The 26,855-nt window shown below is 31.9% G+C and overlaps 1 protein-coding gene across 6 annotated transcripts in view; it reads right to left on the bottom strand.

Moving 5' to 3' along the window:
- LOC129948599 (protein scalloped) overlaps positions 1 to 26,855 on the bottom strand; it is a 224,969-nt gene that overhangs the window by 70,013 nt on the left and 128,101 nt on the right. Inside the window, exon 1 of one of the 6 annotated variants that reach the window (XM_056059738.1) lies at positions 20,417 to 21,267. The exons of 2 other annotated variants lie outside the window; for them this stretch is intronic. In XM_056059738.1, the coding sequence (XP_055915713.1) occupies positions 20,417 to 20,519 (103 nt within the window). In that variant the 5' untranslated portion in view covers positions 20,520 to 21,267. Of the gene's footprint in view, positions 1 to 20,416; positions 21,268 to 26,855 lie in introns of those variants that run through there. 3 more of the 6 variants (XM_056059739.1, XM_056059742.1, XM_056059743.1) reach the window with 3 other exon arrangements.

The following is a 26,855-nucleotide window of genomic DNA, read 5'->3' as shown; positions in this document are numbered from 1 at the left end:
GTCAAAAATATTTCTTACCTTTATTATCTAGGTATATAAAGGTCTAATTAGGAGTGCGATTGGATAGGGTGATTTTGGATAAATTACAGTCAAAAGGACGATATATGTAAGGTGATAGCCAAATTTTGACTTTACTCATTCAAGTCATTCTGATTGGCAACTACCTATAAAGTAAGTTGAAACTTGTTTTGACGTCTCACAATCAGCTGCCCAGTAAGGACACACAAATTCAAAATAAAATAAAAGAATCAGTATTTAAATATAAATAAAAATCACTCATATTATTTGAAGTCCTCGAAACACAAATGTTTCTTATTTTATATTCATATTGGCAATTGTCATTTATTTGACAGTTCCGGATTGACTAGCTTTGTAGTACAGTTTTGCATTCACAAAGCTAGTTACATTTTAACGACGTAGTCACTAGCTTAATGAACGTGCCCATTGACAGCTAAAAAAACTGTCACAACAAAAAAGTAATTTCGAACAAATATGACGTTTCTTTTGCAGTGTAAAATAAGCAACTAGACGCTTGCACAAAGGTTAATTAAAAAAAATTCTTGTGGCCGACAAAGCGTATGGCCTTCGAAATAAAAACAACAAAATAGGAATATTCTCAAAAGACAGCCAATTGAGTATTTATATTGAGACAAATTATAGGAACCACTTTTAAAATTGTACAATGGCAACAGTCAAATTGAATTCAGTTATAGTCATGACCGATTCCACCACCACAGATAAAAAGACTGCAATAGAATATTATTAACACACTTTCGGATGTCTCAGCGAAAACAAAGAAATGATGTGAGAAAGGTTTACGTCAAATGTCAAATTGAATAAAAAAAGATCGCTAGTTAATTTATTTATCGAGTGATTTAATTTCATTAAAAATTTACATTTTAGAAGTTCTCTAGTTCAACAAGTATAAAAGCAACATTGTTCAACAGCTTTATTAAGTTAAACTCGGTGATACAGCATTTGACGTATAGATTAGGATACATTTAACTGTCTGAAAAAGAAAGTGGAACCACTTAAAATGTCTGTAATCTTCAAAAGAATATCGAGTGAAAATAAATCGAATCAACGATAAAATAGAGATGTGTTTTACCGAGAACTCGCCAGTTTTACAAATAAAAATAAAATACCACTGATGATGATCAAACGAACATAATACCTACAAGAAAAATATAAATAAGTCATTTCTGTAAAACTTCTGAAACTTTAACAAACGTTTCGTAAACTGCAACTCAATATCCAATCAACCAGATGGTACTTAAAGCCCTTATTATATGAGCTGTTACTAGCATAAAAAGGAGAGAATGCTTGTATGGCGAACTGTCATTTTGATAAAGACGGGAGATCTGTGGATTTCATTCGTTCGAGCTTAAAAATTGTGCCCGATTAAGCTTTTTCTGAAGAATGTCCGATTGAAAAGTAACTCAAAACACAGTGATTAAATTATTGAACGTTTATTCCCGATTCGAAAGCCTGTGGAATTTAAGAAGTCAAAAACATAATAGACTCGACTTGACGAAAAATGCATAGTTTCAACTTTCCAAGGAATGTGGAAGGAGTATAGTTAAGTAAGTAAAGTTTTTAAGGAACGCTTACATGTCTATAAAAAAAGAATAGTCAAGTGTTCTTAATAAATCTGGGACATCAACAAGTTGAGGAGTTTACTTCCTGTTGGCATTGACATCCCCGCAATAGCAAATTTGACAGTTCTGCTGCCTATTTACTGCATTTTTGTATTATGATTGTGCTAGGAAAAAGGAAGGGTTAGAAAAGAGTAGTCGATTGTCGAGTACATTATTTTGAATTCGTAAATATGGGAATGACGGATCGTAGTAACGCATTCCACATTCGTGTAGTACCACATAAGAACGAATATCTGTACTTCACAGAGCGGCCGAAGTTAGAAACGTGGGTAAACCGATGGGCATTCCTAGTACAGTTCCACGGTACCACGATAAAATAGTTTGAAAAAGGATTTCACCTGACTATTTTAATCAGTTTGAACTTATTTTTACTAAATTTTGAAAGTAACAGTAAAAATTCTAATTTAAAGTTCTACATCCAGGGTTTTTTTGCGTAGTTCCTTTGTGGCGAGAACAATTTGATATGAAATATCGATTGTTTAAAAGAAAGAGTATACAATTTTTTTAATTTAAAAAAAATCCAACTGAATACTCCTAACTTTTGTTTGCTAGAATATGACAAGTTGTCAACTATAATACTTTGAGTCAACTGTCAAGATATTAAGACTACTACGCTTACTACACATGTTTTCATGTGCTTAACTGTCAAAGGCGAATTGTATGATCACGTTCATATTAAGTATAAGGCCTTGTTGCACATAGAATATCACATCACATCAGAAAATACGTAGCTTGTTCTTTTTGGACAATACAGTTCATATGTAAGATAAATAAAACCTAGACTTAGGAGAGAAGCTTAGATTGAGCTTTTTTTGTTTGTAAGATAATTAAACTGGCCATTTTCCATTATAAGAATTATCTTAAAAACTTCAATTATATTCATAAATCATCCCATTAACAATCAATATAAGAGGTCATATCAGGTCAGGTCACACAAACTTTGTTAGTTATCCATCACTCCACCTGAACCATATCGGAAAGCATTTATTTATTATGGCGTGTTTACACGATCAATATACAAAACATTAAGTCATTAAGGTTGAGATTGTTTTTAATAACAATAATTTGCGTTACAACCCACTTATGGTATAAAATTTAACCGTATAGAAAGAGATAGAGATAGAGAGAGCTCGAGCTCGAGCAAGCAAACGAGTTAAACTTTGAAATGAACTCCCATTAATACAATTGCCTGCTAGACAACTAAAATGGATTTAAAATTTCAAAGCCCGCACCAAACATTCGCATATCAATCCCCAGGAACATATTTAGGTGTACAACACAATAAACATAGCATCACCTCATCCTAGGCATCGCATGAGCCTAGACACACAACGTATAGGTACAACTTTTATCGGCCATTTAATGACGATCAATTTAACAAAGTTAACTCGGCTAATGAATTCAATCAATAAACATTAACTACTTCCACCAAAACCAGTTTCTCGATCCTCAAGTTGACTCTGAAGACTGAACTGTGCTTTGCATATAGTGTAGGTACTAATAGTTGCTCCTCAAAATCAAGACCTCAACGCACGTCCGTCGTCGCGTCGTCGTCCCCCAAAATGTGATCGCACGACATGACCAACTTTCCTATATAGTCCAGCTCCGTGTATACAAAATTCACAGTGCCTACCTACAGCGTGCATAAAGTTTCAGGGAAGACATAACCAAAACGACCGAACGAAGACCGAGCGACGACGACAGGAGGGAGAGAAGTTGGACAGATGCAACCCAGACCCACTGAAATGCACATCAGAAACGAAAAATAAAAAACTATCTGAAAGATTCATCATCATGCATCATCATCACCGCTGATGTATTCTGCTCCCTCATTCTGCAAAAGAAAATACAAGCTAAAAGTACAAAACTGGAAAACACATAAAACGAGACCAGACTCAACCAAGAACGGGTAAGCGAGTCGTTTGTCCGTTCCGTTGATGATGCTAATATGCTGGATGAGTCATCATCACGATCTTTCCTCTCGGCGCAACACTACCCAGCGCGGCAGCCAGCGTTGCCCCCAATGGGTCACTTCGTTAAATAGACTCCAACCGAGCGAGGGGCTCCAGCACCATACCGCCATAGCCACATAACGAAATTGTATAGATCAAATCACTGTCGTTCGGTTCGGTTTGGTGGAATAGAACTATCTTCAAGCAGCGAAAATTATGCATGCGCGCGTTTCGTTAAGTGGCGAGACGAAGTAAAGGGAGACAAAAGAGACGAGAAAAAGAGAGAGAGAACGACGCGAATTGACTACAAACTAAGACGCGTATCTGCTGCGTTAAAACATTACATTCTCCATGGTTTGTCATTCGGTTGGACTTGGAAGTATCTGTTTCTGGAAAACCAGAGCAAGAGCAAAGCCCAAGTTGTCTCCTCTTTATGCATGATCGCCCGCTGCAATTGCAATCATCGCGTCGCGTCGTTTTTCTCGTTGTCGTCTTAGCTCTTAAAGCTTGTATATGTAACACATGGGATGGGATGAGTAAATTAATTTTACTACAATTCAACAAAATAAAATAAAAAAAAGTTTTTGCGTCAGCAAACTCGATTCGATGGCGTTTATTTATTCAAGTGGCAAAGCTGAATGGAGTGAAAAACAAAATATCCAAAACAAAAACAATAATTAAACTAAATGTGAGCTGAATTGCTGATATTTGCAAAATAAAACATTTTTAAGTGTTGTATTTTACAGAAAATAAAAAAAAAAGGAAAAGAAAAGGTGTTTTATTTATTTGATGACGAGTCAGCTAAGTAAAGCTATACTTAAACAATAAATAAGAAAATGGTTGCCTACACATAATTTTATAAGATTTTATATCAAATTACAAGATTTATTTTGCTGAATTCAGCTGAATGCGGTGATTGAGGAGCTGAATTAATAAAAATGGATTACAAGTTTGAAGTTTCATATAATTATGAAATAGCACATCGGCAATCATCGTAGCAAAAGCTGGATGGGAGTCAAAAATCAAAAATCAAACTGATTCTACTAGCTCACTCACTCACTTGTCAAATGAACATCAGAAAAAGTCATTTGGCAAACATTTTGTACAGATAACCAGTGTTTGATTACAGATGTTGTAGTCTGAGGGTTTACGAGATGTTTGAATCGCAAACCAAATCAGCAATTTGCCACTTATCAACAATTTTGACGTACTTGCATTTAGATCAGCAAACGTCAACATTTTGACAGGAAACGAAGAACTGTCAAAAAAAAAATTGTTTTTATTATTTTGAAGTGAAAATTAATAGCAACAAAACAAAAGAAATCTTCAACACCAAAGTGAGATCAGAAAGAGTTGAAGAAAAGCAGCTATCTCAATGCTAGATTTTTAAACCTTCCCAGCTTTAAGTCAGAGACTTTTCAATGGCTGAGAAATGTGATATGCGAAAATATCTCAATATTTGAATACTTTGTAAAGCTTCCAGTTCTAAGTCAGAGACTTTTTAATGGCGTGTTTTGAGAAAGTTAAATAGCAGCTAAAATTTTAAAATTGCTAAAAATTTCGATGAAAACCAATAAATTCAATTTATACTCATCTATGCCATCGTTCTTTTTGAGGAATAAATTTTAGCTTTAGTATTCCGTTGGAAATGTTGAACTTACCTGAAAGTAGATAAAAAACAAAGAAAATTACATTAATTTAAATTTTAATACATTTCTATCAAAAAAGTTGTGTGTATTGAAAGTCTCTAATATTTAACTTTGGTTATTTTGATAGGCATCGATGAATTCTTTGGACTTTATACAAGTTTAAAAATTTGAAGTTGGAAAAATCCCGGGGGAAATTTTGTTCACAATAACCCTAATTTGAGATTGAAAAAGATTAAAACGATATGCAATAACGGGAAAAGAATTAACTAGACATTAATTGGCTGAGGAACAAACACGCTTCAGCTTCGGCTTCGTCTGCGTTACGGTGGGCCTACTTTTAGGTTGCTTTGAATGACATTTCTTTTATTTTATCCCTCCAAATGTTTGTTGACATTTTTTTACAGCTGTTGAGCTGTCAGACAAAGCAAATGTTCAGATAATTGAACTAGAGCTTTTATTTGGAGTCACATTACGTTACATTACGTTCTTTTCCTTACGATTTTCAAACTAAACGTAAGGTCGAAGCTCCATTGTGATAGCATGCATTGAATTCCTATAGCTGAACTCGTAAACGTCAAGTGAAGCCGAAGCCGAAGCGGGTTTGTGATTCAGCCATTAAGTTTTTGCTTTGACAGTTGGTAATTTTGTCTCCTTTTTGGTTATTATTGAATTTCATTTCCAGGCGTGTTTGTGATTCAACCATTAAGTTTTTACTTTGACAGTCATTCATTTTTTCTCCTTTTTGGTTCTCATTGAATTTCATTTACAGGTATTTTTATGTTAAAGCTAAGAGAATGTCGAGGAGAACTGAACTATAAAAAGTTATACAATCAAAAACACTCTAGTAAAGATATAAATCCTTCGTACGTATCACCCTCCAAAACCCATTTGTTTACATTGTTGTATTTGTAATGTGAACGAATTCAACGAGAAAAAATTGACGTGTTTCCACGCATACATAGACACACTTACTGAGTTTTTTGGGGAAATTTAATAAATTGGAGGAGAAATTACACGCACACTATGAAAAAGTTTATGAGGCTGATTTCCGGTTTAGCTTGTAGGCAAACCAAGATGTCTACCGGGGATTTATATCTTTATATAGAGTGTTTTTGTATACAATTGTCATCTGACTCTGTCTTGCCATACGAAACAAACGTAAAGTTATCGGCTCTAAGGTTTTAATTCTAAGTCGCTGATTTTATAAATTAAGTCGCTTTAATTAAACCTGTTTGTATCTCCAAAACTATCGATTTCTGAAAAAAAACCGAACAGAAGTGACATTAATCCATCATTAAATTAACTTTGAGATTGAAAAACACGGAAAATATATGCAATAGCGGGAAATTAAGGAACTAGACATTTAAGTTTTCACTTCGACAGTTGGTCATTTTTGCTCCTTTTTGGTTTCATTTACAGGCGTTTTTTAGTTTAAGATTAGAAAAGAGCACTGAGCATGTCGAGGAGAACTGAACTATCAAAAGTTATACAAATGTCATCTCGCTCTTTCATGCCATGCGAAACAAACGTGAAGTTAGCCGCACTGAGGTTTTAACTCCAGCTCGCTTATTTTATACATTATTTTATTTTTTAAGACGATTTAAAAAAAAAACCTGTTTGAAAACGTCTCTCCAAAGCTATCGATTTCTGACAAATTGAACAGATGTAACATTAATCAATCAATCTGTCAGTAAAACTATAAACAGGGCTTTTTAAGAAAAACAAAAGCCAATTATACTTTTAATGCAAACATTTTTGACGTTTTATTGTTTGTTATCTAAGGTGTTAGATGTCATTTTTCACTGACAGATTCGTAAAATTATCTATACTGTGCTTAAGCAACAATGCTTTGTAATCAAATACATAAATCTGCAGTTTGTTATCAAAAACAAAACTTACCAATTAATTTTTAGTATCAAAAATAAACTGTTCATCATTGCAGTGATAAAAAAAATTCATTATAGTAGTTTTATTATCTCTCGTGTGCTTTCAGCTTAGATATCAAACTATTAATCTTTTATTTTTTTGGGTTTGACAAGAACCAAGAATGTGCATGACTTTTCACTATAAAAACTTTTTATGTGCTAAGGTTTGTCAACGCCTCGATTATTATTATTAATTTTTTGTTTCTTTCTTTTTCTTTTTGTTTTTCATTTTAATTTGCCTATCTGGGTAATTTATTTCAAAGTTGAAGCTTCAACTAATTAATGTGAAATTGTAATTAACAACTTCACACCATTTATTGTGGGCTTGGATTGTGAATATTGTTTTTTTTGTGTGTGCTGTGTTCTGTGTCCGATTCTCATACGAAAGAACAAAAGAAGAAAAAAAAGAAACAAACTGACCCACCCCTCATTTTGTTGTTGTTTTTACTTCAAACAAAAGTTCTGTTTGCCATGGAGTGGAGTTCTGTCAGAATGACATGGAGAACTGCCAAGTTTAGTCAACTTTAGATAAACTGAGTGTTTGATTTGTATTGCCAAAGCATGTAATGTACTCGTAAGGTTCTCCCGCCATTTTATTGTTTTTAGCTAGTTGTTGCTTATTTTGTAGATTTGTTAGTATCGTAGTTTTAAGAGAGTTCGTCTTTATGTCTCTCACCGTAAGCCTTAACCAATTGCATGTAATCAACTGTGGCATGGACTTGACATGGACAGTGATAGAAATCCGCGTGTGCGCGCGCAAAAAAGTGAAAATTGCCCATCATTCCCATCATCAACACGACATGACAATTAATCTTTTTTTTTTGCACCATCAGGGGGAATAAAAAAATAGAAAAAAAAAAAACAGAAAACCCATAGGAAACATCTTTTGAAAGATTAAAGACGACAAAACACGAGATTTGAACCATGAAGTCGAGGGAATATTATTATTCATCAACATTTTGTGCACTTGGTATAAACGGGGTGTTATAATTGTTGTATTTGACGTTAAGATGACAGCAACAGATAGGGTTGCAAGAAGGTCAAGTGATGGGCATACATATATAATTTTGACAGAACTTGTGATTATAATGCTAAAAGGTATCATAAAACGTGGTACTTTAGGTAGTAGAGTGTTTTTGTAGATAAAAGTCAAATGCTATTACAATAATTTAGAATTCAGCAGTAAGTAGGTATGAATCTTTCATTATTCTTAAAGATGGACCTGTTTGATGAGGAGATTTTAATGCAAATTGACAGATGGCCAATATTAAAAGGTTATAAATATCGTGAAATAAAGTTATGAAATAACAACTTAAGGGCATGTTTGTATTTTTTATTTTCGAAAAAAGATCGACACAAACAAACGATCTTTTGAATTTAAGAGCTAAATTAAACGTCAAAACGTAAAAATGGAAACCTTGTAATAAAGAAAATAATTTAATTTTAAAAATAAATTTGCTATAGCTGGATTGATTTATGAAATAAATAAAAAGGAAATGAAGCACTCTGTGGCAGTTGTTCGAATTTGTCACATTAATATGTCAGTCTAGCTGTCAGATACGAAGGAACATTTACTTTACCTATTACATTTTGACACAAAAACATTTTAAAAATATAGTTTTTGGAACAGACTATTTTGTGCATTTACGTGTAATTTTTGGAAATGAATAGATTTACTGTCAGCAATTGTTTCCTTAATGTCAAAACCCCTTCTATTAAATACCTATCTAAACCATCCACTGTTTATATGATGCAGGAATGTCATATTATAATTTTGTATTAACATTTTCTCTTTTTATGGAAAAGTATCGATTTTGCTTAGGTGAAGTCTAGAATTTCTCAGAAATAAATAACTTGAAATATTTGGAAATGTTCTTTAAAAATATTCTTATTTCTAAATGACAGTTACATGCTGATAAAAGCTTTAACTATCGGTTATTATCTTGATTCCTTTTACACTTTATGTCATACGGGCTTAAACTTAAGTTTCAAATTGTACATTCCATGCGGGAATATTTCTCATGAATTTATGTAAAGTGTACATTATCAAAATTTCGATCACTCCAAAAGATGTGTTCACAAGGTCAGATTTGTAGTTCTCTTTTTTGTCACCGTGAATGTGTCGTGTGTGTATTTTGTTTCTACTGTCAAAACAATAAATTAAAAATGCAACAACTTAAAAGCTTTTCATTAGGTTGAAAAAGAATGACCTAATAATATGAATCCCAAATAGAATTTCTCAGAAAAATATAACAAAACAAGAAAAACACAAAATTCGAAAGCGATTCTACGAGTTTTTCCAGTTTTTTTAGTTTTATTCTTTTTTCTGTATAAATTTAAGTTTATTGGGCTACAAGCATATAGTATGTCAATCAAATTAACATATATTTGAATCGACATTCGAGAGGGAAAACACGCTGAGCTGGATGCGTGATCGACACAAATTTATTCTCCAATATTTTTATAATGAATATGAAATCATAAAAAAAAATTCCATGTCCATCTTTGAAATTAATTGAGGATGAGACTGAGACCATTAAGATTTTTTCCAGCCATATAATAAAATATAGTTCAGAATTTTTGGGGACAGCGAATGCACATCAGGCAGACATAATTTTCTGATTTAATTTGAGTCTCCAAAATGATGTACCCTATAAAATAACACACGTGCTAATAAAATCTGGACTTTTGGATTTTGATGGGTTCTCTTTTTATATTCTTTTGTTTTATTATTTCCTCTTTCCTTAGGATTTATTTGGTTTTATTTTTATAGTTTATAGAGGTCTGTCTTTGTGATTTATTAATTTTTATGAATATATTATTTTGTTTTAGTAATTAGTTTTTGTGCTGAATTACAAAACATTTGTTTTTAAATTGATTTTAGGATCGAAATGGCTTTGGCAGTAAAATATGTCAATAAAATCAACAATAAGCTGCTGGGTTTTTATAGGAAAAAAGTTTATGTGCATAAAGATATTCGGAAATATAAAATTATAGTTTGTTGTCTATTTTATTTAAGTTGATTTATGGCAAAATTCCAAATTTCATCCCTGAGATATCAATCATAAGAAGTTTGACGTGAGTGGGTCTGTTGTGTTTTTTGTTGTTGGTGTGTTTTATGAGGCGCGAGTGAATTATATCTGTCAAAAGTTTGATGCATAATTTTCCGCAGTTGCTATAAATGTATGTTATGGGAAGAAGACATGAATGACATATGCGAGATAAAGGTGTGTTTTATTGATATTTTGTTAAAAGAATAATTATTCAATTACTTTTCTAACACAAAATTCGATTGTCTAAATAAGAATTAATTATAGGACTAATTTATTTAAGTTTAAATTATTCTGCAAATGTAATTATATGCAGATATATATTAATTAGTTTTTTTAATAAAATAATGACAAATTGACTAGAGCTCCAAAGATTTTTCCTTTATATCGAGTTTATCTGTCAAATGTCAAATTATAAAATGACAAGAATTTAGTGCCACCATTTTGAAGTTCAAACCTGTGGTATCATTTAAAATAGACTTATACATTTTACTTACATAGATCTTAAAAAACTAAATAGTTTGAATGATATTTTTTAAAAGCTCCCACTTAAAAAGAAACAAGGAAAAACAAATGACAGTTGATAGTAAGAAACATAACAAACTCATTCTATTGGAATATATCGCTGTTTCAAAACTTTATTATACAACAAACAACTTCATCTTCATAAAATGCAATTATTGGCTTTCCAAAGTACAAGCTGTCATTTCTGACATTGAGAGATTCGTTAAGTTATCCATTTAAGTACAAAAAATGATGGCGGAGGTTTATTTCGCTTCTGAGTAGGTATATTTGTATTTATCGATATTATCTGTCAAATTTGTGATTGAAATAGATTTACTTTCACCATTTTAAGGGTCATATTTGGATATCCAATAAATTTTAAGAAACGGCAGTTGTTTATATCTCCCTTGTTAAGAAACGTCAAATAAATTAAGTTGTATAAATATATCAAAACTTTTGTATGCAACAAACAACTTGAGCTCCATAAACCATAAGTTTGTGGTTTTCCAAAATACCAGTTGCCATTTTTGACATTGATATATTCGTTAAGTTATCCTTTTAACTACGAAAAATAATGGCGGATGTTTATTTTTCTTCTGAGTAGGTATATTTGTATTTTATCGATATTATCTGTCAAATTTTTAATTGAAATAGATTTACTTTCACTATTTTATGGCTCAAATCTGATATTGCCTATACCAAAGCCTTAAATATTAAATACATTTTAAAAATGACAGTTTTTTTGACTCCTTTGTTGAAACGTCAAAATCACAACTTTTAAAAGTGATATAAAGTCTTTACTTATTATTTGTGGAAACTAAATTTAAGACTAAATTAAATGCTATAACCAACTTTAGTTCTTGACTCTCCAAAGTTCAAGCTGTCACTTTTGACTTTGAGAGATTCGTTAAGTTGTCAATTCAATTACAAAGGAGGGTTAACGATATTTAATTTTCTTCTGACTGTATTCAATACTTTTGTTTTGTTGACTGTCAAACTAGAAATTTAAATGAAATGATCATTTAATTTACAATAAGTTTGATAACAATTCAATATTTTGAAAGGACTAAAGTTGATTCCGATTGATATCTGTCAAAATATGATTTGGCTCCAATTTTAAAATTAATATTATTTGACAGATTATGATCTATTAGTGTTATTATCACATTGTATTCTTGAAACAATAGAAATTAAGGTACCAGAATCAATTAAGAAACGTAATTAAAAGCCCCATACCATAAATTCGTGAATCTTCAAAGTTTGAAAATATTTATTTTTCTTCCGTGACCTTTTCTCTTTTGTTACCCGTTTAACTAGAAATTGCGGATAAATTTTACACAAAATGTCAACAAAACTCATAATACCTTAATATTTTTGAAGGGGCAAAGTTTGCTCTGTCTAATATGTGTCAAAATATCACGTGACTCCAATTGGAGAATCAACTCCATTTGACAGATTGATATCCATCACAAGAGAACTTCAACTAAATGAATTAGTAGTATATTTAATTATTTACTATTCTTGAAACAATCATAATTGCCATGAACGCATACTTTTCATATATAAAATAAATTAATAGAACGAAGAGATGAACATGATAACCAAACAAAACAAAAAAAAACTCATCTGTCAAATTTCATGTCAACTAAATGACAAGACATATTGTATTACTCTCCCACAACACTACACCACACACAGCATGACATGAATCTAGCTTAAGCTGAAAATCACTTCAATTCACTTAACAACAAAAACAATAAAGAAGCAACAGTCAACAAAAGCGCGTTGGTGTCATTTTGTGACATTAACCCTGACATTGAATTGATGAAGAAGCACATTGGAGAATTTATTTGTCACTTTATGGTGTGTCTATGAGTTAATATTTAATTTAAGATTTATTAAAATTTTTTCATTGAGTGTTTTTGTGTTGATTATGGAATCCGCAATTATGGGTTTGAACCGTAATTCGCAATGCAGGTGTCATTATCTTTCCTTAATAAAATAAACAGATGGGATAGAAATCACTTTAGGTATTCAAATTTCATATTCGTATAGGTTTGAAAAATGGCCGACACTTGTCAAAAAGGCTTAGGGAAAACGTCAAAATTATGAACTGTAAAATAGTTAATTCTTTGTTTTATTCTGTGGTGGGAAATATTAACTTACTTAAATCAATACTATTTGCAAGCTCGTAATCCATAACACAATATGACATTTTTAAGAATCCAGTAAACTATTTGTCTTATCACAGAATTAAAGTATACAACAAAAATTGCAATCAACAATTTAACACACCCCCTTAAGTTTAAATAGATCACTATCAAAATATGTAAGTTTCTTAACCAATTTGATTTGAATAAATAAGACATTTTTAGGACTTGTTGTTTATATAGAATAACAAAAAAGTTGGCAATCGAGAAAATGTTGTCTTATATTTAGACGAAAAAAATAAAAATATAATTTTTATTTGTTGTTGATATTGTGAATTAGACTTACGAAATTCACCAAGACAGATGTTTGGTGGATTTTTGTTGAAACTTTAAATAACCCAAAAGACACAAACTAATTGTAAGTTAAATAGAGGAACTTGTCATGTCAAGGTGTTTATACATGTATGTAAACTTAAGGTAATTCTTTTGGGGGATATTTTCAATCAATACTATTTACGGGGTGAAAAGTTTAAACAAATTCGAAATAATCCATCTGGCAGATGTTGGATTACGTCCATTCGATTCTGTCTGCTGATTTATATACCATAGCACGTGTTATTGAATTTGGGATTGTTGAAGGTAGGTATATCTATCGTTGTCGGGGTATTTCGGGTTGAGTTGATGAAAAATGCTCCCGTTATTGGCAACAGTTTATATAGAAATGTTGTGCCATTGACTGACTGACAACTATGGCAGGCAGACAGGCGGAAAGAGAATAGTTGATGTACGATTGTTATTTTAGGGAGTTCATATTTAAAAGAAACAACAAATGAAATTGGGAAATCAATTTACACAACGAAATTTATTATCAAATTGAAAATCAAGTACAAAACTTGAAAAATATAATCGCAACCTTATCACGATAAATAATAACTTATGAACGAAGTAAAATAGTTTCTTTTGAACTTATTGACGTTTAAATTGAAGATACATAATTGATTTTCACCTCAAAAAGGTGAATAATTGATTTTCGTCTTGACGACTGATCCTTCTCTCCTTTCTTTTAATTTCCTATTTTTATTCAATTTGCTGGATATTTTTAAGATTAAAATTCAGTTAAATAGTCACAAATTATGTAGGTACTATTCGATTTTCCAAAAAAGAGGCCAATTTGACAGATGAGACAGCGGTTTAAAGTTTTTAGCGAGAAAATCTACTATTGAATGAACCCAAGAATTCATTTTGATGCAGTTGTTAAACAAATATAAAGAAGTGTCAAAATGACCCTTCAATATGCGTATGTTTAGACTACTTTCGTATATTTCCACTTTGACATTTCTCTTACAGCTGTTCTATTGTGCTAACCCACTAAGTTTCTTAAAAACAAGATCAAGGTGGTAATGTAATTATGAAACTAAAGTTTACCACTAAAACAATGAAATAAGCCCATAAACTGTCAAACTTGACATTTGCCATTTGATTACACTTTTTATGAAAGTCCATAAACTACCAACATCCAAACATGTATGTGTGTACATCAATGTTTTGTTTTATCTTTCACTGCCAAACGGTAGCCGTGGATGGAAAACAAAATTAAATATCCATTAACAACCGCGATTGTGCAACATTCTATAAAAAACACAATCGGTCAATACATTTCATTCAATATTCTTTTGTGTTTATATTATTTCTTTTTATTCTTATATTCTTCATTCTCCTTATGTTTGTCTTCCTCTTCATCACTCACTCAAGATTATGTCTATCTCGTGAGTTCCACCATAATCACAGAACAGCGAACTTAAACCCAAACCCGATTTATTACAACTCAATTTCAAATGGTATGGTGGAAAACTATATATACAACAAAAGAAACTCACCATCATCATCATCATTACCATACACAACACACAGGTGAGTCGATTTGATTTTATTATGCTTAATACTTCAGTGTGCTATATAAATTTTATATCAAGAAAAAAAAATGTAAATAATAAATTCAAATCGAATCCAACAAAGGAAAAATAAAAGGTAAGCCCAATAGACACGAGAGATCTTAAGTGTGGTGGAAAGGCTGTCCAGAGGTAAGGAGAAGACAAACGAAAATATAGAAAATCATGTTTTAAGAACAAAATAAACAACTAAAAGAGCAAAATAGAAAAAAAATGTATGTAGGTATATCTTAAACATGATCACAGCGAAATAACCAAAAACAACTCAACATCAACAAATAAATAAACGATCTGGCCGAACTGGCTATATAGGAACTGTGTTCACAGTGTTGCCATGATGCATTTAGACTTCGATGCATGACTTTCACAGAAAATATAAAACATAACTTGCGCAAAATATTACGACAATATTAATGTTATAGAATTCCAAGGAACCATTTATTTGATATGTTATAGGTTAACACCTAAGAAATGACAGTTCACAGGAAATACTAATCAAACATAACTTTTTTTGACACTTATAAACGTTAATGTGTTATAATGAAGTAAGTAATAGAAACTTTTAAGATAAAATGGACCCATTAAAATTTTGGAACAGAAATCTTTTTTAAATACGTACGTCCAGTTTTATGTTTGTTAAAACGTCAGTTTGGCTATGAATTAGGCCCGCTTAATCTTTGAGCTAGGTTCAATCTGTAGTACTTGTATAACAAGTGTAAATTACAGTTGAAACTTCAGTTAACCGTGGAGAACACTTGAATTCAATAAGTTAATTATTTGATTTGACAGCTACCACTTTTTAATTTTGTTCTTTTTAATTGTGAGTGTTAATAAGTTATAAAAGCTTTAGAGTTCGGAAATTAATGATAAAATGTACTTGATAGTAGTGTAAGAAAAATGCATCCGTCGCCGTTTAAAAAATTATCTTTAACCATTGAGAAAACATTGAATTATTGAATTGGTTCTGAATGTCAAAATAGTCAGTATAAGCATAATTTTGTTTTGTTTTCATTTATTATGTTTTTACATTTTGCTTTAATGAAGTCTTGATTTTTTTCGATCTTTTTAAATTGTCTCCGAAGCCAAAACTTTCTTCTTCTAAAAAAAGATCGGGTGCGTTCGGGAGCTCGTTTCTACACGGAGTTTGCACTTGCCTAAGTTGATGTTTTCGGGAGTAATTTGACGTTTGGTTTGACGTAATTGTATGTAAAAACATAGGATCGTTCGAAATTTTGTTTTTACACAGAGTTTGCACTTAAAATAGTTCATGTTTTTGACGTTTTGTTTGACGTATTTAGAATATTTTCTTTTCAGATGATTGTCAAAAGCCTTCGCATCGCAATTTTAATAAAACAAACAATATAACTTTGAAGGTCAAACGAATTACATAGTGTTTAAATTGACATTTTGGAAATAAAATTTATTTTGCTATGACACAAAAAATTTGAAATTTCCAGTAGAAAAATTAATATTTTCTGGTAGTTTTTCAGTCCATTTAGATTTAATACAAATACTCCCAGAACACATCCGAGTATCAACCTTTCCGAATCTGCCCTTTTTACTTCTCAGCACTATCGAATTTATGATAGGTTCACCAACATCAATTTTTTTACTTCAAGCAATTGATTAAAGTTGAGTGAATGACTTGCTGACTTTTTAAATGTAAAAGACTGCATTCAAATACTTGCTAACTTTTATAATTGATTCACATTCAAAATTGACCTATGCATGTCCTTAAAAAGTCAAAGAGGGTGCAGTCAGAAGACTTAGTCAATTGATTTCTTCAATTGACTCAAGTCATGACTTTTAAAAACAAGTTTTAACATTTCTTATTTTTTTAAATTTCCCTTTCCATTTTCTTATTTTTTTGAAATGACCCTAAAAAGAATTTTTTTTTAATTAATGCTAAAAAAAATTACGAAAGAGAACACTGCTCGACAAAATTTTCTTTCTGGACTTTTCCAATGGGTTTTGTTGGCCTTAATTCAAAACCGACTGGAAAATTAATTAATCACGTTTGGTTTTTGAGAAATCAGTTTTTAAAATTCGAAAAAACACGTACACAAGGCTTTTAGAGGCTAACTAAAATTATGACGTAGCTTGTTTCCAATGAAATCTGCGAGGGTTTTACAAATATTTAATCCTTTTCTTTAATATTCAGTTGAAATATTTATATTATTTTTATAAAGTATTGAAAAAAACTTAAAAAGTTGTTAGATTTTACATTTTTTACAAAAATCTTAAAGAAACTTCTAAAATGTTTGCTTAAATGATTTTCAAGAAAATAAGGCAAAAATCTTTGAAAACAAGTTTTGTTCTTGTAACGAAGCAGTTGTCTAAGCAATTTTATTATATCAAGTTTTTGAAATCTATTAAAAACATAAAAATAACGTTGAAAACGGGTATTTTAAAACATGAGTAAATAGTTAAAATTAAAGTTTTTTCAAAAGTACGGAAGTATCAAATTTAAGTTTCCATCGAAAGTTCTTAAGGGCCTTGCACATGAGAGCGAATAATGAATGAACGAATGGACGAACAAACGTCATTTTACACATTTCAAAAAGTCAATTTCAAACAAAAACAACAAGAAACCAATTGACACTTATGTTAGGATAATAAAAATTGCATTTTGTTCTCTAAAACAAGACAATATTGTAAAAACAATTCGGTAGTAACGAATTGCAGTTGGTTGTTACGAACTGTCAAACTCTATTTGCGTCCCACATATCATCCACACTGCAACGAATAAATTGTTCGCGCTCAAATTAACCTCCAAATTATACCACTCTTGTTTTGTTTTTTGAAAAGTTTAATTGTAAATTGACAATTCGTCGCTGTCTGCGAATAGAAATAAAGCTCATGTGAAAGAAAAGTCAAAATTTGCGAACATCCACAGTTCGTAGCTCATGAAAGAAAAATATTTGTACTTTTCAAAATCATCCTACAATTTACTGTTTTTGATTGCTTTTAGCATTTTTAAAGGAGAATATTTTAAAAACCTGACAAATTTAAAGGTGAGATTCGAATTCAGGATATTTTAATCCTTTAAAAAAGAAAAAAGTAGTTTTGTCGACAAATCAATTTAAAGTTATAAAAAATACAGTGCTTGAATTTCGCTCAGTTGATCTTAAGTTCAGTTTACACTGCATGTAAAATATAACTTGAGCAAAATATTACGTCAGTATTAATGTTATCGAATTTCAATAATAATGTACAGGTTAAAGCACTATTCACATGAGCACGACCAACGACCAACGAATGAACGAATATTCGTCGATTTTGACATTTCTTTCACATGTGAGTTTTTAATTCGTCGCGAATGAAATTTGACAAGGAGCCACAGCCAAACACCATTAACCACCGAACCCAAAAGTTAGGTTAAGTACGCGCAATTATTTAATTCGTTGCGAGCGTAAATAATGTGGAACGCGAATACAGTTTGACAGTTCGTATCAACTATAATCTTTTTCGCGACGAATACATTTGTTTTCTTAAATTTATTAATATATGATATTGAAAAGTTAAAATATGCATCATAAATGAAATAGAAACTATATTGCTATCGTTTTGTTTAGAATTTGTATGGAAATATGTCTTCAAACTTATATAAACTCACGTTCTGTAATTCATTCGTCGTTCGTTGGTCGCTCATGTGAATACTACTTAACACCTTAGAAATGACAGTAAACAGGAAATACTAATCAAACATAATTTTTTTTGACACTTACAAACGTCAATGTGTTATAATATTGTAAGTAATAGAAACCTTCAAGACAAAGTGGACCCGTTTAAAACCTGAAATTCAAATTAATCTGATTGCTGATTTTAGCCGCCATTGTGAAACTTGCCATTAGTCTCAAATTGCTCTTCAATATTCAGTTGATATGCTATGAACTTTCATGTAAATGTTAATATAGAAACTTCATTATGTGACAGCTTAAAATTCATATGTTAACCAATATTCATATTTAGGTACGTCGTTCTTTAAAAACAATTCTATCACTCCTTACGCTTAAATCACATCACGGCAACACTTTCCTCCTTTTATTTTAAAAACAAAATCTACAAACGAAAAAAAAATAAAAATAATAATTTCCGATGACTCACACAGGTGTTTCCACTTTTGCCAACATTCAGAAACTTCAAAAGAAACAGAATCACGGTAATGTAATAATAATGCATACGAACGCCGATGACGAATAAGATAGAAAGAGAAATATGCAAAGGAGCAAATCTTAAGCAAGAGTGAGATAAAAACCAAAAACAAAACTAACAGCAGAAAATAAAAAAAAAGAAAAAAATAACAACAGTAGCTGCCGCACTTGAGTGAAAGAGCGCGAGGCTATGGAAGAAATAAAACGAGTTTTGTGTTTCTCTAAATTTAAATCTTTTCCTTGTTTTTTGTTTTCTTTCTTTTTTTTCTACTTCTTTAAATTTGATGTCTGCTTTTATGTGGTGATTTCTCGTTTTCGCAGTTTCTTTAAAATTAAGTTTTATTTTTCATTTTCTACTCTGCCTAGTTTTTGTATTTATTATCAACCTCTTCTTTTTCTCTCTCACTTCATTTCTTAAGAAAATATCGGCTAGAAATCAAAAGTATCTGACAGATACTTCCAAAAGGTAACCCATAGATAATTTATCGATTCTTCGAATTTGACCACAGGTAAACTCTCGTAGGGTAAATAGATGGATGATTAATAATTTCTCTCCAATACGACTTCAGGTCAGTTCAGTGCTAAGATGAGTAGAGTATACCTTAGAAGTATCTATAAAAGATGCTTATCTTTTATTTGCAGCCCACTAATGCTTGCGTCATTAGTAATAGATACTTTTGTATCTTGTTGTTGTTGTGCAAAAGATACACAGTATCTATCTATCGATCGACAGATATCCAAATCCAATTGGTTTTTTATGTTTTAGATACTTTAGTATCTTTTTTGAAATAGAAAGAAGGAAGCAAGGTGAACAGAACGAAAAAAAAAATAATATTGAAAGAAGTGAATGGAACAGAGAGCGGGAGTGATCAAGATCGAGAATCAAAGAAAACCATAAGAAGATGTGGAGAACCACACTCAAAACTCAATTCAATATCCAAATCCAATACAAGAGACATGAGACAAGACTAAAACCGCTTTTTACCACCTTTTGAAGAAATAGTCAGAGTCAGAGTCGGAGTCAGAGATTGTTGGATTTAGAATTCGGTCGCGGTAGGGAAGGTGGCAAAACAGGTAGGACAACTTCTTGTACTAGATGGTGACTGTGACTGGTGGTGTTCCACAGCCTCAGTGTTTCTGCTGCTGCTGCTCCTATTGAAGATAGCCCTTGCCCCACCTGGCCCAGGCCCAGTTCCAGGTCCAGGTCTGTGTTTTGTGTGGAAGAAGCCAGTATACACGACGAGCGACGATCATGCGACACAGAACCAGCACACACGGTAACTCCTATTGGTTGCGCGCATATTAAAAAAAATAAGATAGATATCTATCCAAAGATACATTTATATCTAGTAATTTGTTCCAAGCATAAGATACAAAAAGATACAGATACGAAGAAAAAAACACACTGTGTGTTGTGACAAGTACCTTCTAAATGCTGTGATATGATTGAAAGGGGTTTTTGCTGATTATCCGCTATCCTGAGGCCGTTTTCTTGTAATATTTTAAAAGCACTTGAAACTTCACTCATTCACGGTCTCCGCCACTCAAGATAAATATACACTTATTTTTTGTATTGCTTCTTTTTCTTCTGCTTTTTCTCTTCTTATTTATTTCTTTTTATTTTCTTGCTTTTGTATATTTCACACTTGTGAATATTGTGATTATGATTCACTTTTTTTTTTTTAAATATCTACACAAAACGTAGCTACATATGTGTACAACACACTACTTTATTATAGATACTTTTGTATCTCAAAAAAGAAAAACACATAAAATGGAACTATATAAGTCGTGTGCAATGGCAATGCGATGTGATGTGACCACAATGCACACTTTGGATTATGGAAAAGAGTGCAATGAACACAAAATTATTGTAATTAGATAGATTTTTAGATTTATTTTCTCAATTTTATTGCATCTAACCACAAAAACAGAAAAAAACTGAATCACGCGAATATATCTTAGAGAAAGAAGTCAGGGGGCCAGTACTTTTGTAACGCGCGCGTACGGTATCACACTATTAGGGCTTAGTGTATAAAATCACCTCGCGGTTGGTATACCCAGTTTTTCTCTCACTAAAAGTGGAGAACTAACATAACTCAATTCTCTGTGTTGTTCAGACTTGAGATAGATACAAATATACTCTCAGCTTTGGATTCACTCCACTCCACACTTCACGATCGTTTCGGTGTTTGAGTTAAATGGGGTTTTTGACTCGAACAAGGAGGAGAGAGATCGCAAGGTGAATGAGTGATTTTGTTTTGTTATTTTCGTTCCAAATGCAAAGGGGGGAGAGACGGAAATAAGTTAATGAGTTCTTTGAGGTGAACAGTTGGTAAGATTTTGTTTGATTGAGTAAAGAGTGGATTGAAATGACCTTTTGACTCAACGGCAGTCTTATTGGAGTCTAATGGGATTACAGTAGAGGATTGACAAAAGTTCTTCAGGTTTTTAATCTATTTTGAAAGAAAGAGACTGGGATGCGACCCACATTGATAACTTACCATCCCGTCTGTCGATTTGTCTTGCTTAAAAGTTTGTAGGTTTTCCTGTTTTGTTAAGAAAGTTGTTAGTTGAATTATTCTTAAAAATTAAAAATAAAGAAATAGTTTGAAAACTTAGTTTTGTTAAATAGATTTTTAGTCGAAAACAAATTTTTACCAATTTTATTAGCATTTCTTAAAGTTTTACAAATTGGATGAATGAAATTAATTTGAGAGACATCAAGAACCGAAAATCGATTTTTACCAAATTTGCGTACTAGTTCTTGTAGATTTTATTTTTTTATGAAAAAACGGTCTGTTGGATTTTTATAAGAAAAACGACTGAATATCTGTGAAATAACAAACATTTTGAGACAAAATTTTAAATTTTTGAAAAGCTATTTAAATCGAAAGTTAATGTTTACCAATTTTTAGTGTTGTTTTTTTAGGTTTTTATTTTTTTGTAAAAAAAACTGTCAATTAGTTTTTTCTCAAAATTGTACTAAATATTGCCAACCATATATTTAAAAAGATAAAAGTAGTATAGAGCCATAGTCTCAAAGTTTAGAAAAGACATTTGAGTCGAAAATCAATTTTTACCAACTTTGAGTATTGTTTTTTTTAGGTTTTTATTTTTTATACAAAAAACTGTTAATTCGATTTTTCTCAAAACCTTACCAGAATAAAAACTGTTATTTTTCGTTGCCCTAAATTATAACAAAATTTATTTGAAGTCAATATCTCTTCTGGTTCTTGAGCTATGGATAACGAAAAAATCGTCTTTAACGTTCGAACGTACGGACGTACACACGCACGCACAGACATCTTTCTAAAAATCATTTATTTCGAACTCTAGGGACCTTCAAACGTCGAGAAATGTCAAAATTTTCAATTTGACAAATCGGACCCATTACAATAACTTTCTATGGGAAGTTAATAATATCACGACAGAAACATAAATGTTGAAAATGGAACTAACTTCGGCTGCATACAAAAAACCTGACTAATGATTCTGCCGTAAAAAGTAATGAGATCGAAAAACCCGCCAAGCTCTAAGTTTACAAAGATTTAATATGAATTTATTTTTCGAAAGGTTATTTTGGAGCAAATAATTTTTAATCATGACAGATAATTGCGTTGAATAATTACTTCAAATTTATTTTTCAGTGGTCAAAACTCATAAACGGTTCCATAGCTAAATTGTGTATTTACCTCTTTTGTTATCATCTAGACCTCACGAAACCTTTCCAACTATTCCTTTGGTCCCATTTACCAAACAGAAACTTAGGTCTATATTCGTGCTAATCCTGCCGTCATAGAAGAATCTTCTTCGCATTTAAACCTCATTTAGGAAAGTGGGTGGATACCACTCTCCCTGAATTTATATTTTTTAAATTAAAATTTTTGTCTTTCTATGCACATCAATCGCTACCACTCTGTTAAATTTCATCAATACACAAGCAACAGAAATGCTTCTTGTAAATGATGACATAAACACGAAAAGTGGGTGGATACAACGCCCATTGAGGGTATATTCTCAGATGTTTTATTCCCGCCTTTAAAAATACGTCAATCACATCCACTCTGTTAAATTTCTTGACTCTGCAAGAACCAGAAGTAGTATAAACAATACCAAATAGAAGAAAAGTAGGTTGACACCACGCCCCTTTGGTATCCGCCATTGAAAAAATGTGTGCACTAACTAACATTAATAAGCATTCATTGAGCTGAGCTAGAGTACTTCAGTTCTGAATATTCTGCACTACCTTTCGAACTATAGTGCAGGTTTGTAAAAACTGTGAACATATATTTTGTTAACGAATAAAGTTGAAACAGAAATATTAATCTTATAACTTAATTAATGATAATTTAATAACTCTTCTGACAGATGACTTTTTTGCTTGATTCTTCTCTGACATTTCCATGCATCTGCACTGTACTAAACTACTTTACACTCTCATTTTTCTGGTTGAATAAACCCTTCATAAAGGTTTTTCAATAAGGACTAATTGTCTAAACGCAGAACGCACGGCATTGTAAATGGTCCATCGGCTTCAAACCTTGAGCCAGTTTGATCTTGTATGAGTGTAAACCAAGATCCCTGGAGTAACTGAAAACGCTATGGAATTGATGAATTTGGGTCGTTTGCAACGGAAGCCTGAATTGCAATGATGTTTTTGACATTACAACCCATGCATTGTCTTAAGCACTATTCACATGAGCATAACCAATGACCAAGGAATGAACGAATATTCGTCGATTTTGACATTTCTTTCACATGAGAGTTTTTAATTCGTCACGAATGAACCACAACAAGAATGATTTTTTAATGTTAAGTACGCGCGATTATTTCATTCGTAGCGAGTGTGGATAATTTGGAACGCGAATAAAGTTTGACAGTTCGTATCAACTACAATTTGTTTTCTTAAATTTATTAATATATGATATTGAAAAGTAAAAGTATGCATCATGAATCAAATAGAAACTATATTGCTATCGTTTTGTTAAGAATTTGTGTGGAAATATGTCTTCAAACGTAAATATAAACTATCATTTTGTAATTGTCGTTCGTTGGTCGCGCTCATGTGAATACTGCTTTAAGGTCGCGACAACATCACACCACACCGAATATGTATACTCAGATTTTTGCAATGAACTTGTTATTGTCTGTCTACTAGTGAGAGAAAAACGAGCTACAATCAGAAAAATAAATATTTTAAAGTTGCGGTCGCCGACACCAAATTTTTGACAATGACAGTTCCATGATTACTAAAAGGGTGCGTTCACAAATCAAATTAAAAGTTGTAAAGTCTATTAGAAAACCCGATAATAGTTTATGGATGCGACCAAGTTATAAATAAATTATTCATACAAGTCAAAAAGAAAATAGACACATTTAAAACCGTAGAAAGGGCAATAAGCAAAAATTCTTTGTTAGCTGTCAAAGTTTCATAAGTATCATAATATATATTGTGCATGTCAACTTTTAAGCTGTAACTTTTCCAGCAAACCACTAACAACTAATACGTTTGTGTTGAATTTGAAATGGGTCTAAATGGGTCAAGTGACTGAAACTTAAGCCCTTTAAATTCAAGAAGCATTACTTAAATTAAATTAAATTAGAACCTTTAAAAGGAGCCCTATATCATGAATACCGAACAAAGCATTACCAAGTAGACAAATCCCAGATCTTTCAAGCTCCTTCAATAATTTTTGCGTTTCAGTAATTTGTTTTGAATTAAACGATAAAGAAAAAACTTCTCTTTTCAGTGTAGTTATAAAAAACTAACATCAAATAACTTTAACTCTCTCCAAAATATCACTCAAAACAGAAAATGTCTTGAATAGCTTTGAGTGAAGTTTAAGCCTGGGCTTGCACTTATATGCAGAAGAAAATGACAAACGAAAGAGGCACACATGCTCAGAATGCAGAAAGAAAATAAAAATCTACACACGTTTGCCCTTTTCAATATTTTTGAAGTTAAAGTTGATAAATTGTTCACCTTTAGTTTTGGATACCAAATTCACCACACTGCACTACATCACAATCGTGGTGAATAATTCCATTTGATTTAATGTCAAACAAAATACTCTATTTATTTTTGCCGATTAAACTAAATAAATAACTAAAAATATAAATCAATATAAGAAAGAAAGAATAAAAATATACTTTAAAAAGAATTCAAAGCCCACAGAAGCACAGAATAAGATAATCAATAAGTAATAAAGAATGATTGACAGATCGAACAACAATAACAAAAATAACTAAATCAGAAAAAGACCAAAATTCAATTGAAATAACTTTTATAGCCAAGTTGTGGTAGTACCCGATTCTGTTGCTGTTGCTATTGCTATTAAAGACAAGTCGCAAACAAGATCAACGACGCGAGCGACGTATCGAGCTATGAGTAAGCCCGATCAGCATTTAGCTCGTACAGACGAACGGTCGCGGCTGCGGCGCGGTCGGTTGTATGATAGCACAGTAGTTGGGTATAAATATCGCGTTGCTACCGCACCCGTCGCCATACTATTCGCCCAACAATGACACACCACAGTCTCTCTTGTCAAAGTGACGTCAATTAAAAGCATTTTATAAATATGTACATACAATATCACCATAGAGAGAATCGAATGGATGGAATGGCTTGCCGCGATGTTATTAGGCAAGGCAGGGGCTGGGAAACATACAAAAATTGCAAGTCAAACAAACCCCAAAGAGAGTTTAGTTGACTTTGGCATTTGAGGGTGTCGGCGTTGCCATTTACGAAATTTTGATATGGATTAATAGTTTACGTTTCGGAACAAGAACTTTTTATGTAACGGGTCGTAGACATCAACCCAAAGCAAAGGAAGTGTCAAATCTAAGGCTCCTGTTAGACGATCACTTAGGAATTTAAATGATGTAATAAGTAAAGAGGATTCAGATGTCAGGTCTACACTAAGTTGAGCTTTCACAAAGTCATAATCGAAAAAGAGTTCTTAGTGTCAAACTTGAAGATCTGAAGTGTTGGAATAAGGTTTAGTTTTACTATCGTTGTTCAGTATTTAAAAACTATTTTGGTGAGTTAAGTGAAGTTCAAGCGTAGTTCATTGTCAGTGAGTAGATATTGAATCAATTGTAAGTTTTGCAACTGAAAAACTGGCTCTAAGATCTGTTCGTTTACTTTTTTTATATTCCAAATTTGAAAATTCTGAAATCTAGTGAAACATTTTAAGGACACAATTAACAAAACCAATGAATTGTAATTGTTGGATGTTAATTGTTCTCAGAAACTGACAAAAGTGCTAACTTAATGGCAACACTGAACTGAAATAAAATAGCAAAATGTACACTAACTGACAGTAACGCCAGAAAAATAAAAACGTCGCCTTTACAAAAGAAAAAAAGAAAGAAAAATCAGCAAAACAAGATTGCGGCGCGAAGATTGTACCACAAGTCGTGTTCGCATAAATAAATCTCTTCCTCCGTATAGTCATAGTCTCTCAGCAGTCAGCTGCACAATTCTATGTATGGGGCCCAGTGATAAAGCTGCTACTACACTGTGCCGTTATTTTAGGACACCATCATCGTCATAAGCATTTGCTATTCATGCTTCACGGGCGCTCGCGTCTGTGCCACCAATCTTAAACAAAATGGATAAAACAGCGCGCATCATTGTCTCTTACTCTTCTTCAGAAGGTGATGTTAAAAGAAGATGAACTTAAGACTCTGATCACACTTCTGAAGTGTTGTTTTTGTTTTCTTTTCCTTTGTTTTATTCATTACAGACTCTTATTATGTAGGCGTCGTTGGAGCTTGAATTTTTTTTATTGTTGCATTTATTCCTTCTGCAAATATAAACGAATGTTGGTTTATTTTGAAGAGAAGAAAATAGAAAAAA

The sequence above is a fragment of the Eupeodes corollae genome, chromosome 2, assembly GCF_945859685.1.
Source record: "Eupeodes corollae chromosome 2, idEupCoro1.1, whole genome shotgun sequence".
Classification (NCBI taxonomy): domain Eukaryota; kingdom Metazoa; phylum Arthropoda; class Insecta; order Diptera; family Syrphidae; genus Eupeodes; species Eupeodes corollae.
The sequence above is the reverse complement of the archived record's forward strand: the minus strand, read 5'-3'. Positions and strand labels throughout refer to the sequence as shown.